The 21,327-nt window shown below is 39.3% G+C and overlaps 1 protein-coding gene across 3 annotated transcripts in view; it reads right to left on the bottom strand.

The window, feature by feature from the left end:
- Window positions 1–6,730: 6,730 nt before the first annotated feature.
- SEMA3D (semaphorin 3D) overlaps window positions 6,731–21,327 on the bottom strand; it is a 142,918-nt gene continuing 128,321 nt past the window's right edge. For all 3 annotated transcript variants that reach the window (XM_013180442.3, XM_013180441.3, XM_013180440.3), the window contains 3 exons: window positions 20,701–20,765; window positions 18,342–18,481; window positions 6,731–8,377 (listed from right to left, as the gene is read on the bottom strand). In XM_013180442.3, the coding sequence (XP_013035896.1) occupies window positions 7,964–8,377; window positions 18,342–18,481; window positions 20,701–20,765 (619 nt within the window). In that variant the 3' untranslated portion in view covers window positions 6,731–7,963. The remainder of the gene's footprint in view (window positions 8,378–18,341; window positions 18,482–20,700; window positions 20,766–21,327) is intronic.

Below are 21,327 nucleotides of genomic sequence, written 5' to 3'. Positions count from 1 at the left end.
AATGCAGCCACCTGTGGGGAGGGAGCGGGGGAACCCGGCAGCTGTTTAGCAGTGCACGGGAACACAGAAATGAGAGTTCAGGCTCGGAAATGAAGAATACCATATCCAATTGCAACTGCAGGTGGAATGGAGGTAAGCAGAAGGCAATTGCTGCAGTTGGGATTTGGAGTCAGCTTTCAGGCCTGCAGTACCCTGGGACCTTTTCAGCAAAGGGTCAGAAGCATCGAGGTCTAATGGACACAGCATGGGATTGGGAAGCAGACGTCCTTCAGTGCACCAGTGCGGATGTCCTTGGAAATGACATGCTGACCGTCTGCTAACAAAATATCCTCCTTGGCCTTTAATAAATCCTGTGAAACACAGGGGGCTGTGCTGAAGGCTAGAAAAAGAGGTGACCGGTGAGCCTATTTATTTCCCTGTCTTTTTTTTTTTTTTTTTTCCCAGCAATTTCCCTCTCCCTTTAACCATGGAAAAAGGCTACACTGCTTCATTACAAAAATGAACAGCGCTTCCTTCGCCCCAGTTATCCCCATCCTGAAAACACTCTGAAGGGTAGGAAACAGTCAAAAAAAGTGTTTTTAAAGCCAAAAGTGCTCCCGAGGCTGTCCAGGATGGTTGGGTGATCTGTTTGTTTTGAGGGCAACTCCAAAATATAATGTCAGTGCAGTTTTTAAGGACAATGGTAGTTGTTCAATATCTATAAATGCATGCATTAAAAAGCTATTATTGAATTTAAATTAATAACTATGAACCTGCCTATTGTGTACTGCTTTGCACATACTAATCCAAATGGCTCAGGCCCATGGCTTCTTAAAGACATTTTTGTAGACTTAGTCTATTGGTTGTAAGCACATTCTCCGTGAAGGCTGAACCTCTGACAGCCCTTATCAAGGTGAGCCTTCTGAATTAAGATACTTTAGGTTACTGACCTTGCATTAATATCCAAGCTGCTTCATTTCCATGACATGAAGCAGATTTTGTTTCTTTGGAAGCTCATGTTTACTCTGTAGTTTGATGTGGGTTTAAATAAGAAGCTGAAACTCAGTACTTGCCTTTTATTATAGTACGAACTAAATATACATTTTTTGTGTTACCTTTGCATATAAGATTTAAATTTCTAGTAAAACAGCAGGCATGGCAAACACATAGCTTATTATCAGTTTTAAATGATACTTCAGTCATCATTTTAACTCAATTAGCTGCAGCATTTACAAATAGATACACTTATGAAAAAAAATCAGCCGTATTACTCTACAAATAGTTACATTAAAGAATGAAATTGAACCCCACTCACAAGGTCAGCCCGAGTACCACTTATGGCTTACAATTTAAAAAAGAAGGTATATGGCATATAATTCCTGTGCTGGGGTTTGGAAGGAGTGATGAATTTCACCTTAGGAGAAAATATAGTCTTTATTGGTCAAATGTGAGGTATTAATCATAATCCTCATTGTCAGTCCATTTAGTGTAACTTTTCATTTTGCAATTTGGAGATATGCTTTTGTAATCTCTTCCTCTCTCCCCAGCCAATATACATCCTGAGATAGTCACTGGGGGAGAGAGGAATAGAGACACATACATCATGGAAAAAAAAAAAAAAAAAAGTAAACATTTGGAGATAATCTGTTCTCACTTGTATTTTCATAGATTTGTATGGTTTGTATCTAGTTTTTACAGCTGAGATATGTTGACAGGCAGTCTTAAAATGTGATTATTGCAGTTCATTTCTACGGAATAAGTCCTTGATGGAAGCCACATATAGTCTCAGAAAGAGGGCATGAGCATTTTTTGATGCTGCTTTTTCAAGTTTTAAGTACACATGAAAATATGAAACATATTCCAGTTCCATTTAAAATTTCCCAGTTTTTCTTGATTTTTTTTTCAGAGATGTGAAAGTATAGATTTAAAAAAAAAAAAAGAAAAAAAAGAAAAAACCTTGTCCTACAGAGAAACATTTTAATAAACATATTTTAAATTAGAAGTTCCATTAAAAGAAAAGGAAAATAAATTTAGAAAGTGGAAATTTGTGAAATTCTGTTCATTCTTTTTTTATTTTGATATTTCTGGCAAATAATGGACTTAATAATGAACCTAATATGAGCTTAAATTTTCTGGATCTGTTTATACCAAAAGCATTTCATAATTTAAAGAAATATATACCTTTTTAAAATCTACTCTCAAATTCAATCCATGCAAGATAAACAGCACAGTGGTCTTTATACATCTTAGCATACTCGTTCAACCCATCAGACTTTGCTCCCTGCAAATGTACTATGCTGTTTCCATACCAAAATATCTGCCCAAGCCTTCTGTTCCTCTTACTGCTTTATCAGATGCTGCACCTTCAGAACATGTCTGGCTTTGGACATGTTTCCTCTTAGTAGCAGAAGTAGCATGAATAAAATAAAATAAAATGATAAAGAAAAGAAAAGAAAAGAAAAGAAAAGAAAAGAAAAGAAAAGAAAAGAAAAGAAAAGAAAAGAAAGAAAAGAGAAAAGAAAAAGAAAAATAGCCACAGCACTAATATACCAAAATTAAGATATGTCTAGGCTCATTACAAATATCACAGCCATGTATGGCTGGACAGATGACTTCCTTGGTTTGTACTGTTTGAAACTATTAACCAGCAGTCCATATCAATCAAGCAGATCACCTGGAAATGTTCTGTTTCTTATATCACATGGAAAACCTTATACTTTAAAGCACAAAAGACTTTGATTTTAAATTGGAGTGTTATACACAGTAACCACATAAGCAAAAGGAAAAAGGAGAGTTCTAAGCAAGTCCCCAAAATTTCCTTTGTAAATGCAAGCCCATCTGGTCTCTAATTTACCTCTCAGTATTTGGTTTACATCTGCAACTCTATACAAAAGCTAACACTTAGGAAAGTCATCGTCTGAAGGCAGATTGTGATACTGTGACTTGTGGGGAGGTTTATATGCTGAGGAAATGCAGATCCTGCAATATTTCTCCATATGGAAGCAGGGTTACCTGACACAGCAGAGTCTCAGACACAGCAGAAAACGGGCTTAACTGGTGGAAGTTAAAAACAAGCAAGTAAAAATCCATCCTCACTACAGCTGTCAGAACAGATGTTTCAGCCACACATTGGCAAGTGATGATCTCAAGATTATAATTTGTTATGTATCCTTACCTTACCAAGAAAAGAAAAACAAATACTGAAGTTCCTGGTACATTTAAGGGCACTCACTATTTTGATAGAAATAAAATCTTACAAATCTTACAAATCTGTCTTATAGAATTTATAATTGAACTCTTATCTTGTGCTTTTTTTTTTTTTTTTTGTTACTATAATGAACTTATTTTACAAACCCTGAAAACTGGATTACAACTGCAAAGAATGTCACACTTCAGCTAGCTACAGAAGCTTAGTTCAGGGTAATATTAGCAGCACTATGGTAAAATACTACAATGGAGACCATTTAAAGTTTATAAAATGTAACAGAATATATTAGAGAGACACGTGGGCTTAATTTTCCATTCACTCAGATGTCATTCCTTAGACCTCTACATCTCAACTACAAGAGTATGCAAGAAGAACCAGGCCAATATACTTTACAGGACAACCCATAGTTCTGGCTGTTTGACTACTAGACTGTAAATAGAATATAATCTACTTAGGCTGTGATTTGGTTCCAATAAGATTTTAATCTTTGTTGTCAGTGGGAGCCTATCTGAACCTTAGCTCTCAAAATCATATTTGTCTTTTGCAATTACCCTCTATTACAAAATGAACATAACACATTCAAATATGTCCTGCTATACACATATGCTCATGTGACAACACTTTAGCAAAATCAATTTCCATTAGTTTCTATTAAATATTGATATTATTATGAGACACATGGACTAATTATATGAATAATGAGTAAAAATAAACAATTAATCGTTATCTGAAATTTTAAATGTAGATCAATACATATAATGGATATATTAAAGAGTTTATAGCATTTTAACCGTATGGATCTTCTGGTCAGAGTAGCACTTGAACTAAAGGAAAGTTGTGGCGTTTAACCTAATTACTGCATTATGAGTGACATGAGAACCAGGTCCAAAATCTACTTATGAATTGGAAAGTATTCACATTCCGAGGTTGATACCTCAAGCAAGTGTAAGTTAAACTGCTTGGAGAGGAAAGTATTTGCTTATGGCATGAACACACATTCACACCTGTTGTTGGAACAGTTTCTAGTAACGGAACTACTTTATCACAATAAGTGTTAATACTTTATTCCTTTCTCTGCTAATCCCATTTTCTGTTTTATTTTAACCGACTGCAAGACTGCTACAGAGTTTAGGGCCCTGTTGGGCTTTAAAGATTATGTCAGTTTTCAGCATTTTTATAACTACAGCTCACATTGTGCTGGTTATTCTAGGAATCTGTTTAAAGCCACTGCAGTTCAGTCAAGCACTGGCCATTTTCTGAAGCAGGGTCAGTGGGAAGGTTTTGCTGAAGGAAAAGATAATGTATTAATAACTGGACTCCTGAATGAATGCATCCGTAAATAAATACCTATGCTGTATCATATGCAGTAAGGCAGCTGCTTAAACCTGCAGTTATTAAGATGGAGGCAACTTTTTTTTCCACTGTGGACCAAAACTTTAACTTCTTTTTACTAGGCTCTTGCAGGCGGCAAGGCTCAGTTTCATTTTAACTATGAGCCTGTTGTGGGTCATAGCAACCCAACAAATATCCAAATCATCAGTTTGAAATTTAGTCAGGTTTAGGTTTTAGCCTTTAAATTATACACAAGATGATTTTTTTTTTTTTCTGAAAAGAAAATGATACTTTCCAATCCTCTACTGCTCTAGTTTCTAGTCTAGCTCATCCTCTAAACTCCTCTCTGGGACTGCAGGCGGCTGAAAGACCCATGGTTCCTCCTGCTTCTACTCCTGGGTTTGCATTATGGAGTCCTGCCTAACAAAACCCTGTTTTCTGAAGTGATCCTTGATATGTCCCATTCAATCCCTGGTCTCCAACATCCTCTGGCCTCCTTGGCCATGTCAGATCTTCTGTGCATGAGGAGCTGTGCTAGCCCTGACGGCTTTAGGATACATACCTCTTACCCAATGTATCAAAACAGAGACATTTATCAGTGCAATATTATTAAATATTCCCTCTGGGGTGGTATGAACCCAGTACAGACCACTGGTTTGGAGGATATTGAATTTATTTCCCCATGATGGAAGTGGCCTTATAACTCACTTGGGGTTTTATGCTACCCACACTGATGAGGTAATTTCTTTAAGAAGAATCTCATTGCAGCAACACTGGAAATAAAAGAAATGAAAGTTGTTTTTTAGAGTAATAACATTTTAATTCAACCATTTAAATCTAATGCTCCCAGCACTGAGACCCTTAGTCATTCAAGACTTCTTACTAAAGTCAGTGGGGGGAGGGTTCATTTGTAGAATACATACCCTCAGTTATATCTAAACATAAATCAAGTAATTTAGTTTTCATGAAGGATGGAAAAAAAATAGAAGAACTGATTTGCTTCTAGGCAAACATGAGATGACAGTTTTCTGAAATTAAAATACTGTCACCACTGGTGAGAAGAGTAGGCCCTTTGTCAGTGCATATGAATGTAGACCACAGCCTTGCTGTGATTCCACTCATTTACTTAATACCCAAGTAAGAGAAATAGGACTTTATGGACTGATAAAAATCTAATAAGGAATAACTGAGCAGGTTCTGTATGATGACAGTACAACCTTCCAGCCAAGAATATTGAGTACCCCAGTACTTTTACATTTACATGGTTTACATTTAGTAGTTTAATACCCCCCAAAACCTCCTTTAAGTAGTCTTAATGGGCCTTAAAATCAAGGTACTCAAAATGATGAGTCTCCTGTGAAATGTCTTGCCTAAGTTATTTTGCAGCAAAAATGGCAAAAAAAAGTTCTCGGCAGGTGCTCAAAGTACTGTACTGTTGGTTAGTGTCTTCAGCATCAGTCTCTCTGCTGATTAAAGGTCCTGTGCTGAGAAATTCCCTCCTCCCCACAGACATTATAATATCTAGCACTCAGTGCTTTACACTATCAAAGCATTGTAGGCATGCCATCTGATATCTCCTAATTAACTCATACATCTCCTATTTAAAAATAAAAAATAAAAAAAAATCTAAAATTAATGACATACGGTATTGCTGGCTTTTATACAATACATGCAAACTCAGCTTTTGTTTTTTACAGGAAGCATGGGTAAGCTGAGTTCCCTTTCTGAAGTCTGACATACACATTGCTGTATCTGACTTACAACAGAAAGGAAATGAACAGTGATGAAAATGGTAGCTACAGTTATCAACCCGGGACTGAATGCGCACACAAACACGAGCATGGGTAAGGGCAAATCTACAACTTTCTGAAGCAATGCTCTCAGTTCCTTAATGAGGCGCACACCAATTACATGGATTTCCCACAGGCTTTGCTCTCCCGATCTGTAGAATGCATGAGAAATGAGTAAAGTCTGTCATTTTGGTATCCATCAAAGCTCTCTTCCATGTGAGGAAGTGGCTAATTTGTCATTTCACACTCAAAAAGGCATGAAAGGCAAAACGGAGGACGTTAGCTGGAAGAGAAGAAAAAAGGGCTGTGACTCATGAGAAGAGACAGTAGGCCTGATTTTGAGCTTGTGTTTGTTGCTGCATATCAGGAATAAGTTCAACGAAATCATACTGATGTCAAATAGACAAGAATGAGGCCAGGGTTTCCTGCTTATATGAAAAGATTTACACTCCTACTACCAAAATATGAACTGAGGAACAAGGAACACTTTACAAATGGAATCATGGTATACAGCAAATTTCTAACTTACAAGTTTTATTTACACATGGACATCTTTTGTTTTATTTATTTATAATAAAAGTATTAATTCCAACAATGCAAATTTTCAACTTAAAAATACATAAGACCTTTGGGAGAAAATCCCAAAGAATACACATATCTGAGGAATGTCAGCTCTGTGTCAAGAGCACTGATCTCAGCCACTAAATATCTTCCCTCATCGTCTTTTGTTTTAGCTTTCTTGTTGTCTTTTATTTTTCTTTTCCTCTGCATAAAATAAGGCTAGCAAAGGGCCAGGGAAACAGCCAGAGTACAACACTCCGAGGGACAGGAGAGGTGCAGGCAAGAATCCCATTATTTGTTAATAGGATTTGTGCACATACCTCCCACACACCACTTAGGAAATTTACTCCCAAGCATCTCAGTGGCAGTTTCAATTAGAGTGAACATTTCAGTTCAGCAGATGGACTGCAAACTGGTGGCTATCAAACTCTAATGAATAAGGCTTGATAATTTCCCTCTCTTAAACTATGATTATGCTTTCTCTCTCTCTCTCTCTTTTTTTTTTTTTTAATGGGGAAAATCAATGTTGTCCCTAAGCCAATACTTAATTTGATTTTTCGCTGAGCCTCTCTGTGCTAGCAAACCCCACCCATGTGCCTGTATACAAGCCCAGTGGGTAAATTAGTGGGTATTTTTGCAGATCTGTCACACATTTCTACCGTGCTTCTTATTCAGAAAGATGCCAAAGAACTATGAATACATCTGCCCTCCCCTGAAATGGAGCCACCTCTGGGGTGGAACATGGCAGTAAATATTAACATGGGAACACGGATGCTAAATCCTATGTGAAAATTATGCAGGAAGTACAGAACACAGCTCGCGTAGCCTCAGGCTACCCAGAAATTAGCTAAAAGTGTACATCTTTTCTTTTTAATGAATGCATTCAAAATTATTGCCTGGCGTGTGGTACTCCAATAAGGAACATCTCATTTGGTATCGAATGCCATTGTACAGTCTTGTACAGATTAATAATGATGGTGAGCTATCTGATTTCAATAAGAAGCAGTACTAATTCATAGGCAAGATGCACAAAAACAAAACACAGTATTTTTTCTTTTTTTGTGGAAAATGTCCTTTAAATAGTGTTTTCAAACTACGTAGATGGTGGCCTGGCCGGCTCATGGTGCCTTCGGTTTCGCTTTTTTTTCATCTCCTGCACATGCTTCCATTTGGCACCACCTTTGTTTCGCTGTCGCCGTTTCTCCCGGTGCCACATCTGTTCACAGTACTCATCCAGGCTAAAGCTGGGGCTGCTGACGAGCTGGATATAGTCCTTGTACCGCAGCCGGGACTCTGTCAGCAAATCCCTCACCCGGCCCTCCTCGTCCTCAGTTTTCTGAGTGCTTTCCATTTGCCCATTCTCAATGACGTTTAAATTCAGCTTTACGATGGTGTGGACAAAGGTGTGTTCCTGGGCTTTGCAGAAATAGGCTCCCGCATCCCGTCTTTGCAAGCTGCGTATCAGCAGCCCATGCTCGGTTTTGATGATCCTTTCGTCTGCCTTCAGCTGCATAGTTGGACAGAGAAGAATGAAATACGTGAATTTCCTCAGAAAAAAATAGAACACGTGTCAGTGCAATACCAAAGTGGAGACAAGGCAGGGCGGGCACACTGCACACCCTGTCCCAGCACGAGGTGGGGCATGCATGGCTCAAACAGATACCATGAGATCCTTTCAATTCCTGAGTTTTGCTCCTAACTATAGCATCTGCATCAGTGACATTTCAGCATGCATTAGTAAAAGATACACAGTGTACAGCTGAAAGGCCAGACAGCAGCACTCATCACACCAGAATGCAACAGATAGGCTGTGTTCTCCAAGGAAGGTTAGGTGTTTAGTGCCATAAATCCCATTTGTTTTTTAACTGCTTTTCTGGAGGTATCCGTAATATATCCAATATATGGGGGTACTAGTATATCTGGAATGACCTGAGACATTATTGCATTAAAAATAACGACCACTGCTGATTTTTAAAGTGAAATGCTCTGATTTTTATCTTCTTCAACTGGAATTTATAAAAGGAAATTGATCCTGCCTTTGACTCAGTGAGACGTGCTTAAAAGCACCCAGTGAGGTTAGATGACAACCCAGCACAATTATTTTATTGTTTTGACTATAAGATCCGTAAAGAAGAACTTATGGGGGGGGGGGGGGGGGGGGGGGAAAAAAAAATAAAAAATAAAAAAAATTGCAAGTGAGAGCTGAAGTCTGTCAACATGGAAATGCAGTTTCATTTACGAATGCAAATATTTCCAAAAACATAGCGTGATATGACATGTTAAAAAATGTGCACCTTAAAGTAACAACACTGTAAGATATGTTACATATCTGGTGATCTGAAAATGATTTCCAAAATAACCTAACTCTGAACTAAACTAAACTAAACTAAGTTAAGCTAAACTAAACTAAACTAAAATAAAATAAATAGAAATAGAAATAAAATAGAAATAGAAATGCAATATAATACAATAAAAAAACAAGATGGGGCACTGGGCATCTAAGTATTTTTGCAGCTGGGGAACACAGAAAGTAAATGATTTGCCAAAGACCATATAAAGATTAGTAGCAGAGGTGTAAGCAGAAAGCAGAGCCCTAACTCCCAGACTCCACCACCAGCATTTCCTTTGAAAACAATCCTGTTCCAGCACAGAGCTGTCATCTCCCTGGCATGCGATGTTCTGCTGCCGCACAGAGGCTGCAGGCCACAACAGCACCGAAGGACCTGGGGTGCCGCTTGCTCAGCCCATAGCAAAGCCAGTCCCTTGATCACAGCCTCAGAGCTGCTGGTACTGTTATAATGAAGAAAAATTTCTGCACAAGGCTGAGCACCGGCTTTAAAAAGAGGGGTGGGGTCAGAGAGAACCAACACAGAATCTGGAAAATTTCCCGGAGTGCACATCTGACCCTCCAACAGACTTCAGAGAACGAAGATCATGGAGGCATAAAGATGACTAAATTAGATTTATTCACAGTGGGTAAGCTACACACTGTTTCTTTATGTAAAAAATCTGCACACAATTCCCTCTTCTCCTCCATGGGAAAAAACTTATTTATACATATGATTCTCCATCTGTTATGATTCTAACTCACTGGTACTTTATCATAAGAGGGTATCTTGGAGCAAAAAAGATGGATGAGGTGCCCCTCCAAGGGCTTTTTGCTTTCCCATTTTCTGATATTCTTTGATAAGGACTTTGGAAGGGTTAAATGATTTAAGAGACCTTTTCAAGATCAGCAGAAAATATAACACACGTGTATCTAAGTAATACATGAGCAGAGAGAGTTTTCCTTGCTAGCCTGTATGAGCTATAACAATCTTCAGCAACCTATAGATTAGGTAGGTGGATATTGGCCTGTGTACTACAATTGTTTTGACTGCATCAGTGAGAAGAAATCAAATGCTACAAAAACCTACGCTAGAACATGGCTCTGGCTGCCTGCTTCTGTGGCCAAGCATTGTTTGGATCCTGACACATGTTGGTAGTGTTGTGTCAACCCTGGGCTTTAGTTTCTTTGTTTGTAAATTGGATATAATCATGCCTACTGACACCAGCAGGGTGAAATCTTGCTAATTTCTGAAAATTCCTGGAAAATGGATTATTTTCTGACAACAGGTGCTACATGAGCACCAGCCGTATTTGATTTACTACACTGAGTTCCAACCGGAGAAATCATGGTCAAAACAGAAGAACAGACACATAAGATAGCAGGGAGACAGATTAGAAAAGACCAAATTTTCTCTTCCAGAAGCTACAGCATAGGACAGTAGTCTTCAATTTTATCAGATAGTGACACTTCATCCCAAGTAAATGCACCTTCCTCATGGTTACAGTAAAAACAGAAGCAAAAAAGGTATAAATGAACCCAAAGATAAGTAGTTGTAGGCAGAAATATGTCTAGGGCAGGTGTTTCCTTGTGCTGTTCTACTCCACAAAAAAGGAAAGCCTTGCAAAAGGAAGCTCCTCTTTTTTCTACCCAGGCTTCATGCTAACAATGGAAAATCCTACAGACCCCCAGTTTGAGGAATGTAGGGAGAGGGATGGGAAGGTGAAGCTAATTTGCAGACATTTGGGTTTCATAACTCTCTATGCAAAGACCCAGTTCCCACATTGTTTCAGTGAAAACTGGACAGATCTCTTTGAGCTCAGGGCTGGATGCAATTGCAGCAGTAGCATCTGCCTATCGTGGCTCTGCCAGTATTGTAGTCTAGAGTGCCTTGACAGCTGTGTACCTCCTACACTTGGAAGTGCTCCAGCTGGCTCTTTCGGCTGGCTCGGCACCAAGCCAAAGAGCCCTCACTAGTGCTTCGCCTATTTTCAGTGAAAGGAAGGCAGAATAATGGCAGATCTAGACTTGAAAAGATGACTGGACCCCTAAGTCCAGCACCCTGCTACTCATAACTATTTACCGTTTGTGTAGCAGCCGTCCCTTTCTAGTTGTAAATGTGTTAACTCAGAGAGTTGCCCCCCTCTGCCTCAGGATACTGCAGAGAAAGCTAACAGAGGCTAAATTGGTTATGTCTCCTAATCCCAGCCCATCACAGCTCCTATTTTTAATGAAGCAGCATTCTTACAGAATGTCCTGTGTTAACCTTGGATATTGATTTACAGTGACTGTCACCTCCTTCTTCTCTGGGCCTTCATTGTTCATTCCTTTCTTATCCTCTGGTAGGATGAAATTATGGCTCTGATTTCACACGTATTGAGCAACACTTCATTATTGTTTTCCCCCCTCACTTCTCTTTTTGGTATCCTGTTTATGTTGTTTTACCCATAGGTTCAGAACTCTTCCTGTCTTTCCTCTCTACTTTTTCCCCCATAGGGCTCTGGAGTTTCATAAACACCTGGCATTTCATTACTTGGTAGTAGATCTTTAACCTTTCACTTGAATGCTTAATGTGCTCTTTGGTTCCTGACCTATAGATGTAAAACATATTTTATTAAATTTTGAGGAGAGTGAAAAGACTACTTAAAGACATCATTCTGTTTTGGTCAACTGTGGATTCATTCCCCCACTCCCCCCCCCCCCCCGCCAATTATAATCAATACTTCTCCTTAAATATTTATAAATAGGGTTTAACAATTCAGAAGCACAACGGCTTTAATTCATAAAAAGCTTGCTGACATGCTTAAATTTCAGCATACAATAAAAATTAAACAGGAGAGAAATAGTTTTGTTCAATTGGGAACCAATTGTAAACCACAAAAATGAAGCAATTGATTACCATTAACTTTCTATTTTACTGGAGTGGGAGCAGATTTTTAAAAACATTTTATCTGCATTTTGTACTTTTTATCCTTTATGGTAGGCACTTGGGGTTTCAAAATTACACTAAATAAAACATGGCACATGCCATAGGAATTGGCAATATTTGACAAAGGAAAAATATCTCCATGTAATAGATTTTCGCAACCTGAATTTAACAATAGAGGAAAAATAGGCATTGCCAATAATGATGGCAAATCTTTAAACAATCAGTAAGTTGGAAAACAACCAAGGATTTGAAAGTGCTGTGGCACCAGGTTAGGTCAATGCCTTTTGTCCTTTGCTAATGATGTGTTTAGATAGCTCCCTCTTTACAAATAATTCACATGTCAACTCTTTCACAGTTAAAACACTGCACCTGTCTGGGAGAAGAAAGTGGCTTCAAAGCCTGCCTTCTCTCATTAATCACCATGTGAAAAAATGTTAGAGGTAAAGCTGGACTAATCATGGGGTAGCAGCAACCCCTGAACAAACTGTTGTAGGGGGGAGAGAGAAATGAGGAATATTTGCTGAGAATTCACATTCAGCTTTGTTTTTTCTATTGCCTTCTTATTCATCCTCACCATTTGAGTGGAAATAAAGATTACTCTGCTTTTGTTGGAATTATTGTTATATGCACCTTTTTTTCTGTTGTCCTGGTAAACTAATCATGTAACTCCAACACAGCTGTACAGTTGATTTCTCTACTTCTTCTGCTTTTTTTTTCTTTTTTAACATTTTTTTAAAATTTATTTACTAAGAATTCACAACTAAAATGAAGAATGTGTTGTTGGTAGTGACATTATGGAGACACGTGCATTCTATTATTCTCAAGGTGAAGCTAACTTCTCATTCTATGACTAATTTTTAAACTTTTACCCCCCAATATATTCAAATGAAAGCAGAAATATCACCTTATATAGCAGCTCAGAGTTACATCTTTTTTTCCCCTTAGGAAATTGTCAAAAATATTAGTCTTACTTAAGGATCTCAAGGTATTAGAAAAAAATGCCACACCAATGAGTCATAATAAAATAAAAGAGTGAAAGCATGAGAGCTATAATTAGTCCCTAGGCTGCAGAATAAATCTTATTTTCTCCCACTCTTGATCTGTTTCTTATCGACCGAAGGATCAAGCCTGTGTCTGCTACAAAAATACTGAAATTCACTCCTGTGACAGAAAATACTACTAGAAACTTAGACCTTGGTGTACGTCCTCTTCCTTACTCAGCCCTCTCATCTGACTTTTAGGTTTCAGGGCTGGCCTAAGCATCCTTTACCACCTTTTTTTCACAAGATGCTTCTGACCAGATGTTTATAACAATGAAAATCACAGCCATCATGATGCAAGAATCTCCAGCCACAAAAAGATATGGAAACTTATGTCTCATTCACCAGCATACACCCACTAAGGTCAACTGAACAGGACACAGATCCTGGACAAACTGAAAAATGTCTTAGTCTGGCTAAAATGTTGAAAGGAAACAGCTCTTCCCTGAAGGGGTCATGCTCTTGTGCCCATCTAGAAGTCCTGTACAAGAGTGAGTCATGTTCATGTACCTACCAAAACGTCAGGCGGTCATTGAGCTGGGTCTGTCAGAAAAAACACAGCCCAGGCTGTGGGGCAGGAAAATGGGACAGGGCGAGAAAGGTTGCAGAAGAAACTGGAATGTTCTTCTGCCTTTCAGCCGATTTATTTTCACCTCCAGGTATGAATACACCAGAAAAGAGAGAGTTAAAAGCGACCCACACCTGTTCTGTCACTTCAGACCATATGGTTTGCTCTGTCCCCTGCATGGGTGCATGGCAGTTTGGCAGGCTCCAAGCCCCAGGAGGCCCAGGGTGAAGGCCAGCCTAAAGCAGGGGGCCGAGCACTTTCCAGAGCCACAAGACACCAAAACTGAGGGCTTTGTAGGGAGCCCTGCACTTGTTTTATTTTCTAGTCCTGATACCTATTATATACCTAACACATAGGAATTTCAGGAGAAATAAATACATATTTGAGTTTAAGCTTCAGGAAACTTCAGCACTTTAAGTCATTATGTAGAAATGGCATCCCCCCTTTTTTTTTTTTTTTTTTTTTATGAACTCCAGTTGCCAAAACGTTCTCATATCGGTGACTAACCCTGCAAGCACAGGAACAAACATGATCAATTGCGTGAGCAACACTAACCACAAAGGCACTAGATATTTGACTCCTGACCTTAAAACAGCCCCAAACTACAGGGAAATGTACTCCCACTGGCAGCAAAATGACCTGGTGACAGCTCCTGGACCACAGGAGATCCTGTCCCTCCCCGCAGGTTGCTCTGGCTGGAAGTCACACTCTGAACCATGACCCGAAGGGTGAAATGTTGGAGACATCCTGCTGGGCACAACGCTTCCCACCTAGTCTGGATTTTGCCCTTTTCCTTCCCTCAGGAAGCTGTAGTACATGTCAGAGAGAGTGCGTAGCTGTCTATTTGCAAAGCGAGGCTTAAAGACTTGCTGAGACATTGCAGCTACAGCCCTGGAACTAAAAGTCCGTAACCTAAATTCCAGGTGCACAGTCATTTGCAAAGCATGGTATCGTCATCACAATAAGTTACACCACTAAGACACGCACTGAAATAATGCACAGTGTTATTTGAGAAATCTGCTGCAGGAAGGGAGAGGGAGCAGAAAATATAATTGTAATGGGAAAAGTTATGGTGAGGCATTGGCTAAGCAAAGATCAAGCTACACATTAAATATGACTACCCTGTTGCTGTCACATATGGTATTTCAGTCAAATTGAAGTACTTTATAAAGAAAGTCAATTACTATGCCTGTCTTTGAATTTTCCAGGAAGGCCTCCAATTAGGCTCTAATACCGATGAACTCATTTCCACTGATAAGATAGATTTCAAATTAGAAAAACTGAAAATCTTAATTTAAAAATGCCCAAATTAAAAAGGGATTAACATTTTAACCTGCAAATACTCTTATTCCCTTTAACAGGAAGAGTGATTGCTCAGCTTTTCTACAGATTGGGTGGGTTTACTTAGGCAGCCATATCTGAAATTAGGAATTTAACTTCAGGTACATGCATTTTTAAACATGACATTCATATATGATTAACTCTTTTAAAAATAAAAAAAAAACTTTTTTTTTTTCTTTTCTTTCTAAAAAAAGAAATGTCCCAACATGGTAATTTGAGATGTGAAAGCTGAGTTTACTCAGGATGAGTTCCAGTTCTTAGGAGACTGGAACTAAACTGGGTCAAAACACTAGAAAATAAGAAAAAGAATTCTCTGGCAGGAATCAAGCAAAACTAATAGCTATATACTGTTTTAAGTGATCTGATCCTGTAATTGTCAATGTGTGCATATGCATTTATACAAGCTGCAACCTTCAAAGACTGGAAAAATAAATAAATAAATAAATAAAATAAATTAACAAAACCACCCCAAGGAGTTCCGGAACATGTGCTCCAACTTCTATTTTATCAAAGCTAGATCACAGAAACACTGCTATGGCTTTAGGGACAATATGTGGTAAGAAGCTATTTGCCTACTGTTAGCATTCATAATGTAGAAAATCTGTCTGCATATTTCTTCTTCAAATTTTCTTCTAAATTTGCCTCAAAGGTTAATCTAGCCTTTTAGCAAAGCTTTACTTTTCTCATACAAACAGATGTCAGACTGTTTACACAGAGCAAGCCCAGTAAACATTTCTGTGGAAGGCTGCTAATGTGCAAAGATGTATACTGTGCGCTTGCTGGAGATTCAAATGCCATCACACATAAGTGCACATTTCCATCCTCTCTCCCTAGATCACAACCTTGGCACGCTGGGCACTCCTGTAGTATTAGGAATCATGGTGTCTGGATTACTGGTATTTGGTGCAAAATTGGGAGCGGGGGCCCAGCCATTCCCACAATGAACCTTTTAGAAACACAAATGTTGGCAAAAAATGGCATAGCCTTATATTAAGCTATGTTATATAGGCTTATAGCCTGCTCTAACTTTGTTCAAAAGTCAGTTTGATCTGCTGTTTGTTTTGCAATCAAATCAAAAAAAAAAAAAAAAAAAAAAAAAACCACCATGAACTTGGCTTCCTGACTTTCAGGTGCACACCTGAACGTTTGACGTAGGAGAAAATCATTTTATTTATTTTTTCCTAAATTGACACAGGTAAAACTTAGAAACAGCACTCCATAAGAGGCTTTCAAATCTCGAAAGTACTGCTTCTTATGATACAGAAATATTATGTTCTTCACAGAGAACTGACTGCTTTAGATGAAGTTTGTAGCTCTGAGGAACTTGGACACATGCTGTAGTTACGATGCATTATTTAAAAAACATGACTGGGTCTCCTCATAATTTAATATGAACTACATTTCAGAATTAAAAAAAAAAAAAGTACCTGCTTAAATTTGTTTTTAAAATTACTCTTAAACACATGGTTTGAATTAAGCAAATACTTTACTTTTTTCTCTGATCAAATATGTAATTGCATTTGCAAACTGATGCCTTAGGGAAGTAGAGCACAGAGTCTTCTGTACAGGACACTTAAAGGTAAATCAATTAAAGCACAAACCATGAGTGCCCATAGGTCTTTAAAGGCTGATACACTTCTAACTGGGTTTTCACTTTAACCACCTGTGGCTATGATCATGGTTGGCCTGCTGATCAGAAGACCACAATTTTTTTTTCCAAGTATGGATTGTAATGGAGGTTAGAGATGGTGTTTCAGACCAGTAAGCTCCTTCCTTTGATATTTAGTGCATGCTGGGGGAAGCAGTGCATCTATAAATTAGTGAGATGTTTATTCCCAGCAGAGGGAAGAATCTTCGCCAATCCAAAGCATGAGTGAGAGAAGGGGAGTAAATTAAAAGCAATGCAGTGTCATAGTCAACATACAGCCTTGCTTTTTGTATCTCTTATGGAGAAAACTCAGAGGTGACTTGTATCCCTTTACTCTTGCTTCCTGGGTCAAGCCGTAACTGAGGTCTCAACTTTGAGGTGGCTTCATCCCTGCAGACTTCCCTTCATGCTACAAGCGGTGTTTAGTGGATGACAGCAGTGAGGCAGGTCTCAACCAGAGGTGATGCTCTCATGGGCATCTGCCCTGGCTTGCATCTCCCCAGTTTTTACAAAGAACTAGACTACTTTCCGCACTCAGAAAACGTCACAGGACAGGTTATCATTGAGAGTGGAAGACTGGTTGTGTGTTTGATAGTTCCTGTCATTTAAACTAATTTTTGTCTGGGATGAACATTTAACAAAAAATTGTATCTAACACCTGGGAGCAGCTCATTTGAGAGGGCACTTCTTTTCCTTTCTTCTCCTTCCCTGTTGCCATGGCTGCAGCCACAGCAGGACTTGGCCTCAGACACAAAATCATTCATGTAAGGGAAAGGCTATGAAGGCTCCTGAGGTTTGAAACTCTCTCAAACCCAGTCAAGATCAGTCCCAGTTCGCTGACCTTTTGGGCATGTAAGAGGGCCCCTTTGTCACTAGGCCAGAAAGGAGTCTGCAGGACATGGCACAGGGGGCAAGGGAGGACCTGGAGGTTTTTCCAGCACTTCTCCACTGGTGCAGACCCCAGAACTGCCTCCTGCAGGAGTTAAGGGCCATCGCAAATTTCAGTGCTTTCTACTTCAGCTGCAAGGTGCAATTCTTTAACGTGACATCTCTGCCTCAGCACAGAGTGCCATTTCAGAAAAATCCTCAGATTCCAAACAAGAAAAAAAAATAAAACAAAAAACAAAACAAAACAAAAAAGGTCCTTGCTGCACAAACTGTTCCTTCTCTGGGGAGACAGAGAAGCAGCAAGACCTACAAAGCAATTCTTAGCTACAGTGCCTAACAATATAAGGGAAGGCAGTCAGACACTAAATGGAGCAGAGGTTTGAACATACTTTTGCCTGCAGAAGCAGTTGTACTAGTTACTGAACAAAAAGTCTTTTTTTTTTTTTTTAACTTTCAGTATTTTTTTACCAGTATTTAAAGCCTAATTTCTCTATTCTTCCTTTTTTTTTTTTTTAATAGAATGAGCATGTAAGTCAAAGTAAGTATCTAAATCTGCTTATGATCCAGTGCAAATGGCTTCTCTCTTCCCCAAATGGTGTTACCAGAATGCTATGCAATACCTAAGGTGAGGCAAGGAAAAGTAAAACATTGGCTAATCCCAGTAACTCCAGCCTTTCAATACTCAGCTGTATTCTCTACAGAGGAAACTTGTCTTGATGACTATAACTTACCTCTTCTCGATGTTCTTCTCCAGAGCGTTGAATGTACCACCTAATAGAGGCTTGCTGGGACTTAGGAATACATTCCAGAAAAGTTGAATTAAATTCAATGCCAAAAATCACCTTTTCATCAGCAGTTTCATGACTAATGCCTGGAAAGCAAACATGGTACAGGAGATTAACCCTGACCTGTTTTTTAAAGCAATGGGAAAATAGCCTGATTCAGAACAGATGCTATAAGAGTGAGTGAATTATAAAAAAGCAAAAGGAAACTTAACTTTTAGCTTAAACTATAACTACGAGGATTTAGAGACGGCTGCTAACCTTCCTCCAGTGCAACTGGTTTTTAAGGAGGTCAATAAAACCTATATCACGAGCTTGCTCCATTTTAAAGCTGAAGCTTTTGCCTTTGAGGATTTTAAAATGTGACCTATATTTTTCCTTTATGTAATGCAACTAGTAAACCTGAGAGAGGTGGAGCAGCTGCTGAAGGTACATCGTAGGGTCTGGTTTGTTCCTCTCAAACACTTTAAAGGAGTTGCAGGGCTAAAGTCAACTGAAGTTTGACTTCCTTCAGTATCATTTGAAATTCCCTGTAGTATGTTTCAGACCAAACACTCAAGTACACGAGCAGATCTAAGCTCTTTCTTGGGGGTTGGTAGACCTGAGCAAGTCATTGCTAAAATCTGCAACTCCATCTTCCTTTTCAGGCTGTCTTATTTGTGTCTTATCTGCCTTATCATCAGAGTAAAGCTGTTTCTTACATCCTGCCAATAACAGAGAGGAACGTGAAAGCAGTGGCGTCTCCTAAAATAAAGGTTTGCTCAACAATAAAATGGATACAATTTTAGATTTTTTTTTTCAATATAATATGTACGTATATGAGATCTGCAGAAATTCAAGCTTTTTGCATTAAATGCTTTTCTTTTATTTCACTGTGCCACAGAGATTTTAGTAGAGCCAAACAACTTCATGCAGCCAATGCGGTTTCTGGGATGGAATCTCACACAGTGGAGCACTGAATTTAAGTAGGTTTTTGGGCCATAATGTTGTTAATTATCACAAATAGCATAAATAAGCCAAGAGCCTGGAGTGGCACAGGTCAGCTTCATGGTTTTATGGCACACAGGGATTGTCCCCAGCTGGATGAAATTTCTCTTGGTAGTGCTATGTCATGGATAAGGATTAATACCAATTTGCATGCTAAGTCATTTTACATTTGTCTAGGAAAACTGACTCTTCCAGTATCTCTTTATCTTTCCGGAAAAACGTGACATTGTCAGCCTTTCTGCTAGCATTTCTACAACCCTGAGCTTTGCACGGTCTCAGATGCCACTGCTTGGAAGTGATGGCAAGCAGCAAGTGGGTGAATTCTGGCCTTTTGGGAATGAACAGGAGTTTTGCCACTGTCTTTAATGGCAATGAGACATTACCCTGACTTTGTGACTATGTCTATATGTACACATGTATAGCCAGGGTCCTCTACACTGTGCAACAGACGTAAGCTTTGATCCTGTGGCAAGCAGCTCTGATTTCTGTAGGGATTCACGCCGAGATCTGCGGCAGGCATCCAGCACTGCTGTGGTATGAAAATCACCAGATCAGTGGAAAGTGGTGGCTTTTCCTGAATCAAAGCTTGAGTGCAGCGATACAATCAATACTGTTTTGACTGGGTTGCTCACTTTAATAAGCAAATATAAGAGCCCCAGACAAACCCAAACTTGGTTTTGAATGCTTTTCATTTATTTTATGCCGCCACAGAGATTGCCGCGTAACCACAGGATTTCATACTGACAGTGCACGCTGCAAGGGAACTGCTGCAGCTGCCAAAGGAGCAAGCCAGATTCTTTGGCACCCGAAAAGAGGGTGTGGAAAAGGGAGGGGGGAAACTGATAGGAGGGGGCGTAGGCTCTTGTTAATAACAGGAATATTTAAGTAGCTGCGGGGAGGGGAAGGGGCTGCTTTGGCAGCTGGAGCTGGGTCTTAGGACTTGCATCCAGTGTATGTGATGGAAGGGGAAAAGTTGGTGTGTTCTGACTTCACCCCTGAGTGTTTCTCTGTGGGATTGTCTTCCCTGTTTCTGAATTAACCGAGGTCCCAATAACTGCTCATAGTGATGTGTGTGATGTTTTCCCTCGCCTGGGTGGGTGCTGGGGAGGGATGCCCATACAGCATCCAAGGGTGCTGCCCTAGCCTTGGCTCCACGAATTTCACTGTGGGTTGAGAAATATATCTGAATCACAGGAAAGGCAGCTACTTTAATAGTGTTATTTTCCCCAGTTTAGCATGTTTTCACAGACAAACAGGGACCCTTAAAGCAAACTCTGTTGTCAAAAGGACAAAAGAGCAAGGAAAAGTGCAAAATACTCACTGTCTTCCACATCCCAGCATTGTGCGACAGGGTCTCCATATTTGACATCTTGCCTTCTGGCTCGCCTATGGGAAGAGCATGAAAACTTGTAACACTTCAGGCATAATTGCTGGAATTCAACAGCAAAATACAGAGGGGCTCAGCAGATGTGGATGCACGTTGCTCCCACCCTACTGCTGACAATTACGGTCTTAACTAAAACCAGCCTCACCCTCAAAGCTGCATGTGGCCTAGAGAGATTTGTACAATTGACATCAAGAGAAGGGCCTGTGATTTGGGAAAACCACTGTGAGGGGAAAGAGAGGGGGAAAAAAAGAGAGAGAAAAAAATAAATCTGGCTGGAATAAAGAATGTGCCATATAGTGACAGAAAGAACAGCTAAACCTGCTTTTAAACTGTCCATTCTGGGTGTAGGTCTCTTGGTGGGATGGACAGTCTTGGAAATATCTGGAAACATCCTTGACACTGTGCCATGAAAAAGATCTGAGGTTCAACGAGTCATAATAAAATCTGAGCTCAGGATCAGCCCAAGATAATACTGACTAGTAAATCTGCCATTAAAATGAAGAGGAGAAAACTTATATTTTAATTTGCCAACAAAAAATTGCCAAATCTGATTATCTTTCA

Source organism: Anser cygnoides, chromosome 1, assembly GCF_040182565.1.
Source record: "Anser cygnoides isolate HZ-2024a breed goose chromosome 1, Taihu_goose_T2T_genome, whole genome shotgun sequence".
NCBI lineage: Eukaryota > Metazoa > Chordata > Aves > Anseriformes > Anatidae > Anser > Anser cygnoides.
The sequence above is the reverse complement of the archived record's forward strand: the minus strand, read 5'-3'. Positions and strand labels throughout refer to the sequence as shown.